This window comes from Acanthochromis polyacanthus, chromosome 7 (assembly GCF_021347895.1).
Source record: "Acanthochromis polyacanthus isolate Apoly-LR-REF ecotype Palm Island chromosome 7, KAUST_Apoly_ChrSc, whole genome shotgun sequence".
Classification (NCBI taxonomy): domain Eukaryota; kingdom Metazoa; phylum Chordata; class Actinopteri; family Pomacentridae; genus Acanthochromis; species Acanthochromis polyacanthus.
Window position 1 is genome coordinate 29,076,044 of NC_067119.1, and position 20,925 is coordinate 29,096,968.

Sequence of the window (20,925 nt, forward strand, 5' to 3'; positions counted from 1 at the left end):
CACCGGGCAGTAGGCAGAAGCGGGCGCCTGGGCGTGCAGCCCCCTGGTGGCGTAGACTAGCTCTGGGGACGTGGAACGTCACCTCACTGGCGGGGAAGGAACCTGAGCTGGTGCGGGAGGTAGAGCGATACCGGCTAGATATAGTTGGGCTGACCTCCATGCACAGCAAGGGTTCTGGAACCAGAATCCTGGAGAGGGGTTGGACTCTGTGCTACTCCGGAGTTGCCCAAAGTGAGAGGCGCTGGGCGGGTGTGGGGATACTCACAAGCCCCCGACTGAGCGCCGCTTTGGTGGGGTTCTCCCTGGCGAACGAGAGGGTTGCCTCTCTGCGACTTCGTGTTGCAGAGGGGAAAACTCTGACTGTTGTCTGTGCGTATGCACCGAACAGCAGTTCGGAGTATTCGGCCTTCTTGGAGTCTCTGGGTGGTGTCCTGGAAGGGGTACCGCCCGGGGATTCCATAGTTCTCCTGGGAGACTTCAACGCTCACGTGGGCAACGATGGAGAAACCTGGAGGACGGTGATTGGGAGGAACGGCCTGCCCGATCTGAACCCGAGTGGTGTTTTGTTATTGGATTTCTGTGCTAGTCATGGATTGGCCATAACAAACACCATGGTTGAGCATAAGGTTGCTCATAAGTGTGCTTGGTACCAGAGCACCTTAACCCTTTACGCTTCAGTGCGTCGTAGGTGTACTGCCGGCGGTACAACACCTACTAATTTGCATAGGAATTTCAAGAATGTCCGACGGCTGCAAACCCGATTATACAAACACTATAAGCCGATGGAAAGCTTAGATTCTCATGAATCCGCTGGTATAAACCACTTTCAGATGTGATTACCACAGCGGGTGAGAAAAATACATTTGTCCGACAAAAACAAATATTCATCCATCCGTTCTCTATACACGGCTTCAACGCACACAGCGCGACTCACATTTCCGGGTTCATTATTACACACAGAAAAAAAGATTCCACAAAAAACGGCCGTAATCCAACCTTTTACATCCAGACAACACAAGCCAGTAAACTATTTTGTCCAAAACATGTCCTGAAGTCGGTATAAAATCCACGAATCGGTCGTTTTCAAGGAAATGCACCTCGCGATGTGCGTCCAATATTCCCTGTATTTTTCGTAATTTTTTTTATTTAAAAATAGAATATTAGCGATTTTTTGTACTGAAAACGGCTGGAATTGACCGAAGCTTAAAGGGTTAACCAAAGGTCGATGATCGACTTTATAGTCGTATCATCAGACCATATGTTTTGGACACGCGGGTGAAGAGAGGTGCAGAGCTGTCAACTGATCACCACCTGGTGGTGAGTTGGATCCGATGGCGGGGAAGACTGCCGGACAGACCTGGTAAACCCAAACGTGTAGTGCGGGTGAGCTGGGAAGGTCTGGGGGAGGACCCTGTCCATAGGGTTTTCAGCTCCCACCTTCGGAAGAGTTTCTCCTGCATCTCGGGGGAGGTTGGGGACATGGATTCTGAGTGGTCCATGTTCAAAACCTCCATTGCAGAAGCAGCTGCCAGGAGCATGGGTTCTGTAAAGCGTCTTGAGATGATTTGACTGTAATTGACGCTATATAAATAAAATTGAATTGAATTGAATTGAATTGAAGATCACTGGTGACTGTCGCGGCAGCAATTCGAAGACCCGCTGGCGGATGCCAGTGGTGAGGGAGGCCGTCAGGCTGAAAAAGGAGATTTTTCGAGCCTGGTTGGCTCGGGGGTCTCCCGAAGCAGCTGACAGGTACCGGCTGGCCAAAAGGGCGGCAGCTGTGGCAGTTGTGGAAGCTAAAACTCGGGTGTGGGAGGAGTTCGTGGAGGCCATGGAGAAGGACTTTCAGTCGGCCTCAGGGAAGTTCTGGCAAACCGTTCGACGCCTCAGGAAGGGGAGGCAGGGCTTCGCTCAGGCTGTGTACAGTCGGGGTGGAGAACTGTTGACCCATACTGGGGATATCGTCGAGCGGTGGAAAGAGCACTTCGAGGAACTCCTGAACCCGGTAAACACATCCTTTATGGAGGAGGCAGAGCCTGAAGACTCGGGGGGGATCTTCGTCCATATCCGTGGCAGAGGTCGCCGAGGTAGTAAAGAAGCTCCTTGGTGGCAAGGCGCCAGGTGTGGACAAGATTCGCCCTGAGATGCTGAAGGCTCTGGACATTGTTGGACTGTCTTGGTTGACACGTCTATACAATGTCGGGTAGGCATCGGGTACAATACCTGTGGAGTGGCAGACTGGGGTGGTGGTCCCTATTTTTTTAAAGGGGGACCGGAGAGCGTGTGCCAACTACCACGGTATCACACTTCTCAGCCTCCCTGGGAAAGTTTACCCCAGGGTGCTGGAAGGGAGGATCCGATCGATAGTCGAACCTCGGATTCAGGAGGAGCAATGCGGATTCCGTCCCTGTCATGGAACAGCGGACCAGCTCTTTACCCTTGCGGAGCTGCTGAGGGGGTCATGGGAGTATGACCTGCCAGTCTACATGTGTTTTGTGGATCTGGAGAAGGCCTATGACCGTGTCCCCCGAGGGGCTTTGTAGGGGGCACTGCGGGAGTATGGGGTCCCGGGCTCGTTGCTACGAGCCGTTCGGTCCCTGTATGATCAAAGTGAGAGCTGTGTCCACATACTCGGCACTAAGTCAGACACGTTTCCGGTGGGTGTTGGACTCCGCCAGGGCTGCCCCTTGTCTCCAATCCTGTTTGTGGTTTTCATGGACAGGATTTCAAGGCGCAGTCGTGGTGGGGAGGGTTTTCGGTTTGGGAGCCTCAGGATCGCATCTCTGCTTTTTGCAGATGATGTGGTTTTGTTGGCATCCTCAGACCATGACCTCCAGCACGTACTGGAGCAGTTTGCAGCCGAGTGTGAAGCGGCGGGGATGCCTCCAGGGAGACTTCCTTTGGGGGTTTTCCGAGCACATCCGTCTGGGAGGAGACCCCGGGGTAGACCCAGAACTCTCTGGAGGGATTATATATCTCGTCTGGCCTGGGAACACCTCGGGATCCCCCAGGAAGAGCTGGAAAGCGTTGCTGGGGGGAGGGACGTCTGGAACGACCTGCTTCCCCTGCTGCCTCCGCGACCCGGCCCTGGATAAGCAGAAGAAAATGGATGGAGAAAATGGAGTTTCACTTCATTAGATTAGACTAGGTTATGCTTCATTGTGGACCAAAGAGTAAAAGTACTGAAAATGCAGTTTATCTTCTAACCAGAAGTGCAGGAGATGCAATAAAAATGCTTGAAAGAGTGTATTATGAATGTGCTAAGATATATACAGTATATACACTGCATGTAAGTATGCAAGATATGTAACTATAAATAAACTCAAGATGTCAAATATATGTAGCACATGCACTGTGGGTGTATGCATTATGATGCAGTCTTAACAGAATGCACAAATAAGATCTGGATAATATAAGTGATAAGATAAAGAACAATAGAAAGATTGATAAAAGCAAATGTGAAGACAAAATGACTGGAGAGGTTTTTTTTTTAAAAACAGCATCTTAAATGCATGTTTTATTTTGAAGGTCCCACCGCCTAAACTCAGTCTGTTCCTCTCCAGCTTTACAGGACTGCTCCCTCTGCCATCCACGGCTTCTCTTTCCAGCTGAGTCCGCCGACTCTCCACGCCGCTCTGTGCATCCTGCGACCCGAGACATTCACCACAAGTAGTCTGGTGCTCTGACTAAAGATAGTTACAGTCTTCCGAGGTTACATTTTAACCACTACAGTGGATAAAAGCAGGACAAAGTCACCACAAACACCGTCCTGGTCACAACAAAACACACTAGGCCTACAAAAAACATTCAGGAGACACATCAGCACTACCAAACACATTTTAAAATCATCCTCTAACACAGGGGTGTCAAACTCATTTTAGTTTAGCCCAGTATGATCTCCAGCGGCCGGACCAGTTAAATTACAGCATATTAACCCATAAATCACAACAATTCCAAATTTTTCCTTTGTTTTCGAGCAAAAAAGTACGTTCTTAAAAAGTTCACATTTAATGAGCAAAAAACATCATGAACAACCTGAAGTTTCTTCAGAAAAATAAATTCAGTTTCAGCAATAATATGCCTCAGTTTATCATTTGCACATTGCAACTTCCAGATTGGGCTGCACAGTGGAGTAAGTGGTTAGCAATTTTGCCTTGCAGCAAGAAGATCCCCGGTTCGAATCCCGGCCTGGGATCTTTCTGCATAGAGTTTGCATGTTCTCTCTGTGCATGCGTGTCTATGAAAAGGCAAAAAACATTTAGCCGTGATCAAAACAACAACAGTTGGACAACAAAAGACAGAAAACAGCAAAAAACAAGACAAAATATCACAAAATGACAACAACCAGAACAAGCTACAAAAAATGAAACAAAACAGAAGTGGCAAAAAAAGTTACAAAGCGCCAAAAAAATGGACAAATGACAAAAAAAATACACAAAACAATGAATAACGCCAAAGACAAAATGAGAAAAACAAGACAAAAAGGAAACGGACACTGACAAAAACATGAGACAAACAACAAAAGTCAGACAAAAAGACAAAAAACAACAAAAACAAGATAAAATATTTTTTAAAAATGAGACACAAGCCCACAAAAGAACAATGAGCAATACAATATTTTACTTTATGATCAAAACAACTTGTCTAGAAATTATTTAAAATTTATAATTTTACTAATTTACAGCCTGCAGTTAATGTCTTCTCTGTACAGTTTACTCTTTACAAAATCGTCCCAGGGACCGGATTGGACCCTCTGGCGGGCCGGTTTTGGCCTGCGGGCCACATGTTTGACACCTCTGCTCTAACATCTGCCACACTGTACAAATAAACATGCAACTCAAAATAATTTCCAACATCACTTCCTTAAAATCTAGTGTTCTATTAGGCAACTTAGGAGCTTTTAGTTGTTTGCACTGATACATCCATCAATGTCATACTTGAAGCTGAATCGGCAAATGTTTTTTTTTTGTCATACCAACAAGGAAATTTCAAGCTATACAAACTTAAATCCTAACTGAAACAACATAGAATTGTGAATAAAACTAACAAACTTCTGTTCATATCTGTAGTTGTAAGAACACTCAGTAGTTTGTTGAACTGATCTATAATACTAGTTGTACAAACATAATTAAAGTTGTCTCAGCTAAGCTTTGAATTGAATTAACTGTACTTTTTAAGGCAGCCAGGTTGCTTTTGTTGAAGTTTTTACAAACATTTTCAATCAGAATCACTGACAGACAAATGTTAACCAGTGTAGAGATGCTTTGTGGCTGACTATGTGGACTGGAATACTAATTCAGTGACAGAAACTAAACGCTTTCATCAACTTCTTGTTCAAGGCGCTCTATAAAACAGCTTTACTGTGCCGGCGTATGGATCATATGCTTTGGCAGAATTTCAAAGAGCATCAGAATTTCAAATGTGTCTGCCTGCTCAGCACAAACACAAAGTTTTGCTGTGCCTGATCAAACACATAGTTCATATCTGAGGGGCTCATATGGTCTTTGATTTCGTGTCACGACTGACAAATGATTGACGACTGAAGCTGCAGAGACACATGAAGCCCAGCTTCTAAGTGAGATTAAAGTGAGAGATGACAAAGGGAACTGCTGTGTTTCAACATGTGTTTGCCTTTTAACTTCCATGCAACGTTAACCTTGCGCGGGGTTAAGAACATTTAGAAAATACCACGACTTTATTATTAGCTGGGCTTTATTTGACAACCAAAGTCTGTTTTTCCGGTCAGCGCTGGAGTGTCCTATATCCAGAAAAACAGCCTCATATGAGGATACTTCTGCTCTGCTTTTCCAGAAGCTACATAATTTTACTACCTGTTCTCTTCTGAGAAAGCAAACATTGTCTGATTGCAGGTATATTGACTGTAACACAGACTCAAACTGATCTACTATCAGCAAACACAGGAGGATGTTGGCAGCCTGTTATAGGATGTGACTTCTTCATTGGTGTGGTTCCACCTACAATACAAATGTTAGATAATCAGCTGAAAGTACAAGAAGAGATCACAACAATAACTTTATAGTAAATAAGCAACAGTATATGGAATGACAAACTGGAAAACACACATTTCCTATATGTTATGAGTCTTTTAAAAGCTCAATCCCTCAGTTAAAAGGAGAATATTTAGATAGGCTTTACAGCAATCTGCAGGTTTTAGCTGTATATATTAAAGTCCTGCTATGCTATTTCCAGTTTAAATAACTTTTCTTAAAGGGAGACTCCGTGATTGACTTTACACATCAAAGTCTGTTTATAGGATTTAAGGAGTACTAATCCATATGTGCAGCAGTTGTATGCACGGTTTGTGGCTCCACGGGGATCTGCATGAAGTCTGATGAACTGCCTCAGGGGCAGCACTTCAGGCGATTTATTAGACTTCAGTATAATTTGGGTGAGAAAAGTTTTTTAAAAATCTGGGAGATGACATTAAAAAGAAGTGAGCTTTGAAATTCTTATTAGCCTCAGCAGCAGTTACTAGTATAATACACCTGGATCTCTCACTAAACAGTTCGTGGTCGTGAAGAAGAACAATATGTGGAATCAAAAAAGCTGCACTACTTTTTAAAAACTGTCAATAATGACGTTGTACAATGTAAAAAGAAAACTTAAAAAAAATCCTGTAAAAAAACCTGGCAATAAAGGTGTCAAAAAAGATACGTTAAAAAAAGAAAAATACTGTAACACTCAACAATTATATATATATATATATATATATATATATATATATATATATATATATATATATATATATATATATATATATATGAGAGAGAGAGAGAGAGAGAGAGATACACATATATATTGGGGGTTTTAAATAAAGTGCAATTTAATGGTCAAAAGCTGCAAATAAGCAAATTGTCATTGGTAACAAAATGTTAAACTGTTTTAAAATTATTTACCAGTTTTCAGTAGTCAGTATACAAATTTTTCTTTTTTGCAAATATTAGCAAAAACCTGTAAAATAACTATAACTCTAGCTGATTCAAATGCAGTGAAAAATATTGTAGCTTTAAGGTCAAATGTTTTAAAGTAATGAATTACCATTCATAAAAATATATATATATATTTTTAGTGAGGATGTTATTTACAGTTTAGGTTTGTTTTTTATTTGGTTGACATGTAAATGAAGACATTTTTTCTGTACTTTTACAAGTTCCATCCATCCATTCTCTATACACCGCTTTATCCTCACTAGGGTCACGGGGGGTGCTGGAGTCTATCCCAGCTGACTCGGGTGAAGGCAGGGGACACCCTGGACAGGTCGCCAGTCTGTCGCAGGGCTACATACACAGACAAACAATCACACTCACATTCACACCTATGGACAAGCAATCAATTAACCTCAGCATATTTTTGGACTGTGGGAGGAAGCCGGAGTACCCGGAGAAAACCCACGCATGCACAGGGAGAACATGCAAACTCCTGCAGAAAGATCCTTGGAAAGCCGGGACGCGAACCAGGGATCTTCTTGCTGCAAGGCGAAAGTGCTACCCACTTACTCCACTGTGCAGCCCTACTTTTACAAGTTCTTATCCATAATTTAATAAACCACAGTGACAGTAAATTGTCCAAAACATCACAGCTAATAAGCATAAAAAAAAACATATTTTTTTACAGTGCAGGAGTGTAGTGGCAGATTGGATAAGTGTTACATTTTAGTTTTGCTTTTTTTTTTTTTTTTTTTTTAAAGAAATCAACATTATGGAATTAGATTTATGAATTTTATTGAAAAATGGGGTCAGAACACTGACATTACTTCTATGCCTGTATTATAAGTATGAAGCCTCATTTCAAGATCTATAAGCCTTATCAATTGTGACCTAAAGCATAATTAGTAGTTAGCAGTCGCCAACAGATTAGAACCAGAATCCCTGCAGACAAAACAGGATTCATAAAAGGCAGACATTCATTCACTAATAAGCAATATCTATTCAACCACATCATCATCTCAGAGGTTCCACCTCTACTCCACCATTACACCATTAGATGCAGAAAAAAGTACAAAACAAGAATGTCCACCCTTTCCATTACTGTTTTTCACTGTCATTGTACCCCTTGCAGCTGCCATTTAATAAAACATTTCCATTCCAGGTACACAAACTAAACATTTTCACCACAACATTTGCATCTATGCAGATGACACCCTATTTACCTGACAGACCTGTGACAGCCTTTCTATTCCAGAGGTCTTTAGCCTCATCCATTTGCTCAAAAACGTCTGTTTATTGCTTAAATACATCTAAATCTACAATTATACCACGATGTGAGGAAGCCTGAATACTGCTTCACTAAATAACGTTAAATAAAACTGGCCTTAATGTTCGCACCAAACAGAGCTTTCCCCTTTAAACAGTAGCAGACAGTAACTAAGTATATTTACTTAGTACTGATGCTATTTATAATCTATGAATGCCAGGTATAATAGCTTCTTCAGTGTCTGTGAGAGATTTTTCATTTTACAGGACTTTTACTTGAAATGGAGTACTTTTATTTGCTGTATTTGTATTTTATCTTAAGTATAGGTTTTGAATATATCCTCCACCATCCATCCATCTTCTAATTAAACTCTTGGCAAGAAATAAACACATATATCTCCCAGAATGTCAGCTTTTCCTGTAAATGAGTAACTTTGATGCCAAACAACACACTCTTACTTTTAACATTTCTAAACTGTCTCTTTGTCAAAGGCACTTTGAGCTCAAATTAACATTCAACTTCAAACAGAGCTGCTGACGATGTAGCAGATGGAGTGTGCGTCTGAGAACCGCATACATACCAGAGAAAAACCGAGCATGTTTATTAGAGTCACTAACAGTGAGAGTTGGAGGTGCATGCGCCGCCATCAGCCACATCTTAGGATTTCAGCATCAAAACACGACCAAGAAGATCTTTGATGCAACAGCAGTTTGGAACCAGATATTTTATAGATGTTTCTTTTTCTTTTTGTGTCACTGATGAAGAATTCCCTTGACATGTACACAAAGCTGTTAATGATATTAAAAAAAACACAGTTCTGCGTAGGACTTGAAAGCCCTGGCAGAACTCACAACATATGGTGATTGTTAATGCATTCGGTTGTTTATTGTTTTCCATGCATGATAGGAGACGAGTGGTATGTCAGAACCTCTGCAAATCTGGACTCCGGTCTGAGCAGAGGTGGCTCAGGGTGGTAAAATTTGTGCAAAACAGATGAGAGAAAATAAAGAAGGTAATTGCAGAGTAATAAAAGATGCTTGTTTTTAGACAAACTGTTTCTATACTGGTTCACTACCCCACATAAGGGAGTAAAAGCTCATCTTACGTGGAGCTTCCATGAAAAAAGCCTCTTCAATCATTAACCTGACTCTGGGATGTGTACTTACCGTGGTAGCTGGAGCAGCTTGCCAACCAGACTAAACAGAAAGGCTATAAAATGAAGGCATAAAGTTTATGATTTTTTTTATTAATAATTACACAGTCCAGTTATTTATTTTTTTGCTTGTGAGGAAATGCTGCGATCCTGTTTACAAAGGAAGAGATAATGTAAATGAGCCATTATGTGAGATCGGGCCAGGTCTATGTGGGCTTCAGAGTCGGTTGACAGCTGACAAAAGCTCAGGCTGAACACAGTCTGTTTCAAGGTGAGGTGGGGCATTTCTGATCACTCCTCATTTCCTTTCAGCGTAAGGAAATGTGCCGGACACTGTTAAAGCCAGGAATACCTTATGCAAAAGCAAACTGAAGGCAGGCTAAGCCGCACATCAGGATGAGAGCAAGCACGCAGTCATGCAATCCTCAGAGTGAACAATATCGCCGCTTTGCATGATGATTTCCCTAGCAGCTTCTTCATCGCCCCAAAGTGGTGGTTTATTATCCTGGCTTTTTGTGTTTGCATTCCATTGTTACTGAGCAAGTACAAATATCCTCCTTTATGCACAAAAACCTCAGCGAGGCCTTGCACTGCACTGCCTGCGTCCGGCCCTCATCCATCCATCAGCGGCGCCCCTGTTCTACACAGGGCCCCCCAAGCTCTGCTCACCACCCCCAGCCAGCTCTTTGACATAATGCTGTTGTGGCTTTCCGGGCCTTTATGCTGGCTGTTGTCTGAGGCAGATTGAAGACCCTTTGTGTGTGTCAGCCCCTGTCCTGAGTGGCCTGGAGGAACCTGCTGGGCTGCGAGCAGAGAGACAGGAATGCGCATATGAATGGGCCAGTGTGTGCCGCGCACCTGCTGACAGAGGAACGGCGTGCCTCTATGAGTCTTAGTTCATCAGCATAACCATCTTGTTCAATTACACGTGCAGCTCGGTGTTGCGTTCCCTGCTCATTCACACTGAATGGGAGCATTGTCACCGCCATTGTGAGCATTTTGTGGTTTAATATCGTAGAAGAGTTCTGAATGAATGAGGTGCCAGCTCCACCGCTTTAGTTGTGACTGATTGGCCTCCTCTAAATGCACTCATTTGCTTCTGCTCTTCTATATAACCAAGATTTTCTTGAAGTATGAAAGCAATTTAGAGTCTGTCCGGTCTGATTTCTACAAAGTAGAGGCTCTGCAGGATCTGGTCTTTGTGTAAATAAATCTGACTAATTCAATTCATCTGTTTTTTCTTCATTCCTTCTTTTTTCTTCACCAGTGGTGGAAGATATTGAAAGATTCAGAGTCTTTGCTTCAGTAAAAGCAGCAATGCTACACTTTCATAAGAGTATTTTAACAAAATAAAAGTATTACGAGAAAAATGTTGACATAACAAAATAAAAGTAGTCGTATTGGAGAAAATGTTGCTGTGTATATAAGATTTAATGAATGTTATTGTCACATTAATGTGTTAGTAAAGCTTTAATTGGTCCAGATATTGTCAACTTTATAATTGACAGTTATGTAGTTTTTATGAGATTGTCTTATACTTACTGATTTAAACTCTCAAGAATTAGTTACTAATGCAGGCAGATAGCCTAGCCGTGCTAGACCCAGCTCTTAAGACACAAGGGTCTAGGAAGGCTTGACAGGGAGGGAGGCGGGCTATAAGGTTGTCTTTCAAATCACTCTGCAGCAATTGGGTAGGTATACAACCAATCAGCGCAACGAATAGGCTGACGTAGTTCCTAGCATAAGTCCAAATACGTCTTTCTTCTCAATGAAACACTTCAGTGCCGTCCTTTGTTTATCTTTCAAGTTGAATTTTAGCTTCAAATCTTTAAGGGCTGTGGCCAAAGCCGAGTCGAAAGATAACTGTTTATTGTGCGACGGTTGTTTCTGTCAGAATTGTCGCGCCTCTGTCGTCACTTAGTTACGCCCGCCTTCTGACTCTACACTTCATGGTGATTGGTCCGGCCAGTTTTAGGAGAATCCAGCCTCGAGCCTTATGGAGGGTAACTAGACCCACCCTGGCAGAGAATTAAATTCGTTGCCGTGGGTTGTCTAGCGCGGCTAGGCTAGCAGGCAGATGAATCCATCCATTTTCTATACACCGCTTTATCCTAGGCAGATGAATGTGGTAAAGAAAAAAATGTTATACTTTCCTCTGAAATGTAAATATACAATTGGATAAAATGTAAATATTGCCTACAGTACTGTTCAAAAAATTTGGGTTCACTTAGAAATGCCCCAGTTTTTGAAAGAAAAGCAATTTTTCAATGAAGGTAACATTAAATGAATCCGAAATACAATCTAGACATTGTTAATGTGGTAAATGACTATTCTATCTGGAAATGACTGATTTTTAAAGGAATCAGACATTTAATGAAGGAAGATGGAACTGAAACTGCACCTGCTGCACTTTAATCAGTCATATAAAGTTTCTTAATTTTAATGTATTTTTACAGTTTTTTAAAATGCGCTGTATGTTTTACTGTCCACGTCTTTTAATGTTGACTTATAAGCCGGTACTATCAGCAAATTCCATTATGTGACTAGTAAAGCTATTTTTTTCCTTTCATTTATTTGATCAGAGACGGTGCAATTAACATAGAAAACATCTGATGTCTTGCATATAGAGTGTGTAGCATTAAGCTAATTATCGACTCCTGTCCCTGGTTGGGCTTTTCAGTAAAAGTAGACACAGGACCAGCAACATTGATAAAAACAGCACAGACAACATTACACACACACACAATGACACAATCCACAGTCAGTCGGACCTTATAGATGTCATAAGTGGGTACATTCTTGTTTTTCTTTCAACCAATACTTAGCTTTTGCAGTAAAATTTTCTCAAATCTGCTGACATATTAATTGCATTTGGTTATGCGTTCCAGATGTGACAGCCTTTGGTTGAAAACGCTGTCTGTCCAAATGTAGTTCTGTGGTAAGATATTTTGCAGTTGTTGTTGGTGGAGCTTCTAGAGACCCTGCAGCCTCCCTGCCTTTGGATGAATCCACAGAGGGGCTGTGGCACTGATTTATTGAGGCATTTAAAGATTAATTTAATGAAACAAAGATCTATGAAGCTTCCAAACTCAATAATTTCTTTTTAAATAAGACACCAAATTGTTTTTTTTATCCATAATTTTCAGAGCTTGATTGTATGATGAACTTGTGTTTTTTATTGTAGTTGGGGCTGCTTGAGCCCAAACTGTCAGACAGGATGAGATATGGGATAGTGGCAATAAAGATTCTTGACTTCTTGACTTCACTTGACATAATGGGCCTTTGTTTCTTTGGGGGTACAGTGGAACATTTCCAGCAACCATCACTCCATCACTGTGTTCTAATGCTACATTGTGTTAGCTAACGGTGTTGAAAGGCTAACTGATGATTAGAAAACCCTTGTGCAATTGTGTTAGCGCATGAATAAAAGTGTAAATTTTTATGGAAAACATGAAATTGTCTGGGTGACCCCAAACTTTTGAACGATAGTGTAGTTTATATTGAAGTAGAGATACTTTCATTTCATCCATTGTACAACCCAACATAAAGTATGCACTGATGATGTGTGTTAACTTCAGCCACATCTGTCATAAAAACACAACTGGTTCTATTTTTTAAAGTTGGGCAATCATGACTTATTCACCAAAGAGGCTGCTTGATGACTGAAAGAGAAAAACGGATGGAACAGTTGTTGTGCTTCATTTCTATTGCATCAGATTTCCTATTGTTGCATTTGAAGGTTTATCAAGAGGTTCAGTAACATCAGTGTTTAGTGACTCATCGTTAAAAGAATGTTCACTCTAATTTGTGCAGTTTTTGTTTGGACAACAATATAAATGTTTGCTACAGTTTTTCAGATCTCACTCTGAACTGGTGACAATAACAAATTCCAAAAAATTCTCCCAAGTGTCCTTTATCCATAGAGCCCAAAGTTGTTTTGGACTCTCAGTGTTGCAGCTGTTACTGAATGAATTTTTGGATGTCTTTCAGGCAGAAGTTTCAAAAAACAGGCTAGACATAAAAGGTTAATATTAAGCATCAATCAGCTGATTGTACATGATTTAATGGGGAAAAAATAAAACAATTAAAACTGTTATTCAGTCTTATGTGACATATACAGAATATTGAGAATAAGTATTATGAGTTGTTTTTTGTTTGTTTGCTTTAATAGTGGAAAAAACAGTAGAGCTTAATGACAAAAATATGTTGGAAAGCCAGTAATGGTGGAGTTAATGGAGCACAAACCCACATTAGTATATTTGAACCTGAAAGTACTGCAAGGGCTTTATTACAGAGGCACTGAAAGAATGACATTAGTTGACTGATTTGGTTTATGCCGTCTCAAGGAGCGTTTAAAATCCTCATGCGTTATTGACCACATGCTGTTAATGAATACAGGCCCAAGAAACATGAACGTAGGTTTCATTTGAATACTGGAAGGGACACATTATGCTGGAGGTCTGTGAGCTTAAAACACTTAATTTCCTGCATTGTGGTGCATTTCTGTGTCTTTCTTATGTCAATTTATGGTGAATATATAATTTATAGTCACATTTATCATAATAAAAAAGACCCAGAGCTGAAGAAAAAGAAGGAATAATTGCCCCTATGAGAGGAATTGTTGTGTTTTACTAATGTTAGTGTTTTTTTTTTAAGTTAGTTTTTTTGAAGATAAAGGTTTTCAGCATCTTTCATGTTTTTATTGGGGGGGGATAAATGTTGCGGGAGACATATCCCTATGTCCCACCCCAAGTCTGTGTCTATGCTGAGAAATATACTCTTTAACTTGTGAATTTAATGAACAACAATCAATTCCTAAGGCATAAGCATAAACTACATCTGTACAAAGAATACATGAAAAATAGGCATCCAAATTAAAAATTCCACTACACTGACAACAAACCAACCTGTGCACACGAGCAACACACTGTAAATGCTCAAATGCACTGAACAAGGAGTGTATATACACAGTAGACTTGCAGATTTGGCAGAAGATGCATTACAGTATGATTTCAAACAACAGTCTGCCTTGATGGGACCAAGATATATGATCACAAAAGCTCCATTAATTGTCCTCTGACTCATATGGAACAGCTTATGGGTTGTTGCTTCGGCCATGCTTTTGAGGAGATTACATCTCCATAATCAATAAAATGAAACTTAACCATCCATTCCAAAGTCTGAATAAAACCTTCTGGGAAAATAAACCTTCCCCTTCGAATTTACCCACAATAACAGTCACAACATGTTCACTGAGCATAATTACACGTCGAAACTTTTGCATGATTATGATCGCTCTTTGGGACATGTTGACATTGAACAGATGTGTGAGTTGCTTTTAGTCCAAGACTACCATTTCCAAAAACTGCCTTGCAGATAAAAATATAAAAACCAGTTCAATGTGTATCACGTAGTCCAATTTGTATTTTCCTGGATCACCTGACAACCCCGACATTTCCCATAAAGCCACAGTGCTGATTGTCTGGAGGAGCCTCTGGACTCATGGATCTCATCACCCACTGACCTGGAGAGTGGGAGCGCAAGATCTGCAACATCACATCAAGCAGCAGACAACATGCGTCTTTGAAGTGGGAGTGGACCCAAATTGGATTATGCAGCATCTCTGAGGAGCAGCTCCCATATATTTGATTACAGACGCCCCCTGCACCCAGCACCCACACCCCTGCCTCCGCGACGCAGACGACATGGACCGCTCCTCCATGCCAGAGTCTGGTACTCCACTTCTTAATGTGTGCCCATCTGCCAGCCATTTACCTGATTACTTCAGGAAAACTCAGACAGGTCCGGCTCTGCCAGGGCAGCTGGGAGGCCGGAGGATGGCTTTAGCTTAGTGCAGGTGGACACGGAAAAGATAAGGACCAGATGAGCCTTTTTATCTGTGAAAACGGGGGTTGAAATAAAATCAAAACAGAGGAAATGGCATGATTAAACACACCACATTTATGTTGTATTTATGCCTTCTTTTTCTACCCACAGAAAGTCCTCATTTTACTGCTTTAATTAGATTCACAATCTGTAGAAATACACAAAGGACAAACTGTTCTCATCATTCACTCCCAGACTAAAGTGCTGTTTAAAATAAAGTCTCAAGCGCTGACTTCAAATCCTCCACGCAAGCATGGCACACAGACCACCTTCTATTTCTGAGGAAAATAACATCCAGTCCTGGTTTAACTTGTGCTCATTATGGTGGAAGTGGGTTCCAGGGCCAGGAAGTTTCATTGCTTTCCAAATAAATCTTGCTAAACAGAGCTGTAGTCCAAATTCCTCATCTTGTGGAGTCCTTCCCAAGTCCTCACATTACGTGAAAGCCCTAAAAGCCAGACATAAAAATTACATCTTGTCCTTCCACATATCTCTCACTGTAACATTTGTAACAATAAAACCGAGCTAGGTTGCACAGTTGCTTTAGAGTGCGACAAAAAGAGGGGAAAAAGTGTGGAAAAGAGTCTTTTTCTAACAAAGTTGTTCATTTCCACATACAACACCAGCCAGATTGATTGTTTCCACATAAAGGGGCAAAGCACCCCTCAAATTCAAACCAGCTCATGAAAAAATATAAAAAAAAACATTCCTCCAGTTTTACTGAGTGACACAGAGGGTTTTCATTACCTCACTCACTGTGAGCAAATCTAAGACATCAACTCTGATTCCGTTACATAGAACCTGGCAAGGGAACAATCACAGGGTTTCTGTGGGCGGGTCTGATGGCCAAAATTACTGGTCTCGTTCAAATAGCATAATGCGCCTTTTCTTTTTCATGCCATTTAGAAGACGGTGACAAAAAAGGCTGAGCAAACCCCTGCAATCACTGACATGTGGCAATCAAAAAGGGCGATCCCAGTTACAGCTCCTCAGCTGTGTGGAAGCAGGAACTTGTCACTGAGCATAAACAGCTCTCTTGGCTTAGTTCTCTGAGCTGAAATACCCCCCATCCCCGCTCCATCTACCCCCCAAACACCCCATCTCCTTGTGCTGTGTGGCGTCAGCTGCAATGAGCTCCAGATGTGGCCTGGCACCCCTCCAGTCACGGCATGGATGTGGTTTGAAGGTAGTTTGGAAACACCACCCACCAGCGGACCCAATGAAAGTTCCTCAGACTGCAGCGAGACGTTTCTGTCGCGGGTTCATATTTGTGAGGACGGCAGGAACATAGAAGAAGTGCAGTGCACATCTGTGGACGGCTGAAAGGAAGAGGGTATCTGCCCTTTGTATGTGCATGTGCTCCTTATTGAACATGCTTTGAATAAGTGTGTGAGACAATAGTTAAAGTATTTCCATCTGTTTCACTCAATAAGGAAATATCAGCATATGCTATTCACCTCCAGGCATCCATTCTTTGTTCCCTTTGCATATAAACACAGCTTAAACAGGCATTAGTCATGTGCCTTGACTTTAATAACTTAAGAATGGGCGAGTCTCTGCAGCGAGAGTGACAAGATAAAAGGTAATAGCTGCTACTGCTGTAAATAAAAGCTGAAAAAAATATTCCAAGACAACAGCATTCTTTAGAAAGGCCTATAAAAACAATGTGACAGTGAAATTAAGAGTTTCCAGCCTGTTGGACGTGTGTGGTTTGAATTACTACACACAAAAAAAATACAAAGGCTATCAACCATCAGCATCTGCTCTCAGCATACAAGAGCGTAAATGCTTTTCACCAGAAACAGTAGGTCTCACATATTTGCTAAAACACTCACAGACATAAAACTAGTGCAGCAGAAGCAGATGAGACACGCCGCTAGCACTAGGTCACAAGCAAAATGTGTGTTCCTGAAGTCAAGGTCAAATTCAAAAACAAGTCTAAGGAGATCAATGTGTTAACAATTTCCATCATCAGCTTAGAAGAAAAAAAATCAAGAATCTTGTGAAGTGTTTCAGTAATTGATAGCTTCATTAAAACACAGTGAACAACCCAGTATGGTTGCAGGAGACCGGTGTCTTTCCATGATGTCTATCAGCTGGAACACTCACACTGATGCTTGTCTCTCTTTCTAACAGTTACGCTGTTTAGTTTTCCAACAGCATGCTGGGAGGATCGAATGAGGTCACTGTGTTGGCTGCCATCTAATTCATAGTGTACTGGAAAAGAATGCATGTTTCCTCTAGGGCAATAGCTCCCCCTACTGTCAGAGGTTTAAAGGACCATTTCTCACACATATACCAGTAAGCCCCAACATTAAAGCCACCTGTCATGCAGGTCAGTTAGCATGTGGGGTGTGCTTGGTCTGACATGGTTTAGGAAGACGGTACATATCAAAGTAACATCCACATAAATGTCAGGACTCAAGGTTTCTCAGCAGAACGCTGCATCATGACGAGATGATTCATTTTGTTCACCTAACAGTGGTGTAATGTTGTGGCTAATTGATGTCAATTTGAGTTTGAGAAATAACCCACCACCAGTAAGATGCTGGCCTCCAGCTTTAATACAAACTGCTGTATTAAACATGTCATGTGTCCAAAGAAAACAACCATTAATGCTGCAGAGCAGTGCATAAATTCAGTGTGTGCCTCCAACCCATCACCCTGCACCACTTAAACAGAGCTTCTAAGACGCTTACGGAGCTTTCGGACTCAAAATGTGGCACTTTGTGTAAAATTTATATGTCATGATTGCGTCTTTCACGGTATTGTGATGGCATTATTATTTCTGCTTCCTGCTCTCCTAATGTCAGCTTATTTCAAATTCTTCACATAGTGCCTTTGAGTGCAACCATTTCAGAGAAGCGTCAGCCTTTTAAACTCTAATGCTGTCCCTGTCTGCCTGTGTATCAGCAGTTAAATTGTATGCACGTTCTCCTCTTGTTTTAAAGGAATTTTTCCACAGTGAAATTATCAACAAATTCACATTTATGTCTAATACAGCTTCAGACACTAATACCTGAATCATCACACGATGAGGTGAAAACATTCATGTAATTCTTCCTGCTGATCAGTCACATCTGTTCATCTTTTTTTTGTCACTTTTTCAATATTCAGCACCCAACCCTAACACCTCAGTTGTACCTTCCCATAAAACAAATGTAGATGTGTGAAGATCACTGACCAATTTATCTAAATTATTAGTCATTTGTTCCCTAATAGGAGTTGACGGCTGTTGCACACTGGTGTTATGTGGCAGCAGTATCAAAAAAAGCACACTTTTCTGAAGCTTAGGAGATGCAATTATTACAAAAGCAGTGCACCGGAAATCAAAACATGATGGTGCTAATAATATGAAGCAGGAAAAGCCCCGTCACGTTTACTTTGTCTCATTTAGTGGCTCTTCATGCTCCCATGTGGTGAATCCAGGTCAAGATGAGTGTAATCCTGACTTAAACAGACATCACCTAGCACCTTTTCAGCGTGTGCCATTTTTGTGATCTTAGAAACACAGCATGCCCATATTGCAATGTATCTGTCATCATCGAGGGGGTTTTAACAGCTCCTGCAGGCCTCCCTGCTGTGCCAGCTGGTAGGGAAGCTGCATCCTCTTATTCACCTGGCTGCAGAGTGCTGGACATCGCTCAAGAAGCAGCCGACACACCTCTTCATGCCCCCGTTCTGCAGCCTGTTCGAGCATTTAGCAGAGCAACAAATACAGACACTGATTAAATGATCATCAAACCGTCTCTGTGAAATGGTTTAATTATGTTACTGCAGCGCATTGTGTACCTTATGTAAAGGGGATGCACCGTCGTCGTCACAGAGCATTGGATCGGCTCTGTGCTGCAGAAGGAGTTGAACTACGTCCAGATGACCACAGTAAGCTGATCGGTGGAGGGGTGTGGCACCGCCTGGTGTCTGGGGAGATGCACAGGCCCCATTCTCAAGAAGAAATCTGCACACAGCAAGATGGCCACTGCGGCTGCCATAGTGCTACAAAAAAAAACAAGAAAACACAGTAATAATGAATGCCATGAACGCTAGAATTAGAAACATGAGCAGTCCATCCTAAAGCTGAATGAATATCTAATTGTGAGTTTGATTGATGATACATATTTTTTAGAACTACAACACCTCAATATTCACTGTGTAATTCATTGATAAGGTATAACATTATGACCACACCCCTAATATTTTGTTGGTCCCTTTTATGCTGCTACAACTCCTCTGAAGCACTGAGGCATGGACACAGGGCCTCTGGGGATGTCCTGTGACCCCATGATGAGACCTACTTAGATCAGGCTTATCATCTCACAGATGCTCAATAAGATTCAGATCTGAGGCGTGTGGAACCCGGGTGGGCAGCTTAGCTTTGTCCTGTTCCCCGGGCCACTCCTGAGCAGTTTATGTGGTGTGTCGGGGTACATTGTCTTGCTGAGGGTGTCAACTGACATGAAGGAGCGCTGTTTCAGTGGTGGTCGTTTTTTTTTTTTTGACCTGCAGTGTTTAGGTGGGTGGTACATGTCAAACATCCCCATGACTGTCAGGACGCAAGGTTTCCCAGTAGAATGATGCATTATATAAAGATGATTGATGTTATTCGCTTCAACTGTCAGTGGTCATAATGTTGTGGCTGATCGGTGTAGATTTAGAACATGTGATAGGGCATTACCATATGATGCCCCAGGAGGAGGCACAAATTTACAAAACCACCTACGTGTTAGTTTAAAGCCTGGGTCAGACGCACTGTAAACATCTTAAATGACAGTCTTTGCAATTTGCTGATTGTATTGTCTCAAACTGTAATTTTGATAGCAAATCGATTAAATGTTCAGCTCTTGTCCACACAGCAAACTCACAAGAGCTGTGTATCCTGCTGAGTCTCTCATGTTAGTGTCTGTTCCCCTCTGGACAAAGGATTTTACTCTCTCCAAGTCTCCATCCATCGCAGCAGACCAGATACCTGCACAGAGGGATGATACAGAACACAGGACTGACAAATCCACCTAATCAGGAATAGAATACGTGGTTTGTCCATGCCACTTTATGGTAGATGCAACACATTCAATGACAGAAAACACTGACATTTAGCATTATCTCTACTCTCTTGCTGTTATTACCACTTTTAACTCGGGCACCGCATTACTGACACATGAATGCAAACCTCGTTCAAAGTCCATTTCATTCAGCGTCTGGCAAACACTGGGAGAGGAGACTGGATGGGAGCAACACGAGCACTGCTGTCTTTCAGACATGTTCAATGACAACAGTGCTCGACAACTTTGTGCTGCTTTACCCCCACTAACAGGATTAGCTTTCAAACAACGAGCCCAAATATTAACTTAGTGACCCAGAATGCTTCATTCAAGACGAAGCAAGAAGATATGTCATCTCAGAATTCATATTCAAGCTCAAAAAACGCAGTCAGAGGCTGTTTTTCAGAAGAAAAACCCGAAAACTTGAGGTTGGCTAAACGTTAACACCAGACCCCCAGACGTATGAAACGTGCCTACGTAGGAACTCTCTGACCAATTACAGCGCAACAAAGAAATGCTGCCTTCAAAGGTACTCTGATTTGTTTGCACTGTCGTCCAGCATTCCTAAAGACAAATAAACAGTAACATTTAACTTTGTGCTATGGTGATATAATAATTACAAAAGGTGCGATG

General features: G+C 41.7%; 1 protein-coding gene across 1 annotated transcript; it reads right to left on the minus strand.

The window, feature by feature from the left end:
• Positions 1-17,794: 17,794 nt before the first annotated feature.
• On the minus strand, positions 17,795-20,769 carry ankrd39 (ankyrin repeat domain 39). Its single transcript, XM_022212755.2, has 4 exons — positions 20,421-20,769; positions 20,116-20,219; positions 19,046-19,249; positions 17,795-18,941 (listed from the first exon to the last, which is right to left on the minus strand). Exons 1-4 carry the CDS (start codon positions 20,509-20,511, stop codon positions 18,795-18,797), a joined length of 546 nt encoding a protein of 181 aa, XP_022068447.1. The 5' UTR covers positions 20,512-20,769; the 3' UTR covers positions 17,795-18,794.
• Between the last annotated feature and the right edge of the window lie 156 nt (positions 20,770-20,925).

Bases quoted from the DNA above. Each gene is read 5' to 3' on its own strand.
- ankrd39 (XM_022212755.2), bottom strand. From the start codon at position 20,511: ATGTCTGAAAGACAGCAGTGCTCGTGTTGCTCCCATCCAGTCTCCTCT. The intron at 20,220-20,420 runs GTTTGCATTCAT...CCCTCTGTGCAG, and splicing joins TGAAATGGACTTTGAACGAG to GTATCTGGTCTGCTGCGATG. The intron at 18,942-19,045 runs GTACACAATGCG...ATGCTCGAACAG, and splicing joins GTGCATCCCCTTTACATAAG to GCTGCAGAACGGGGGCATGA.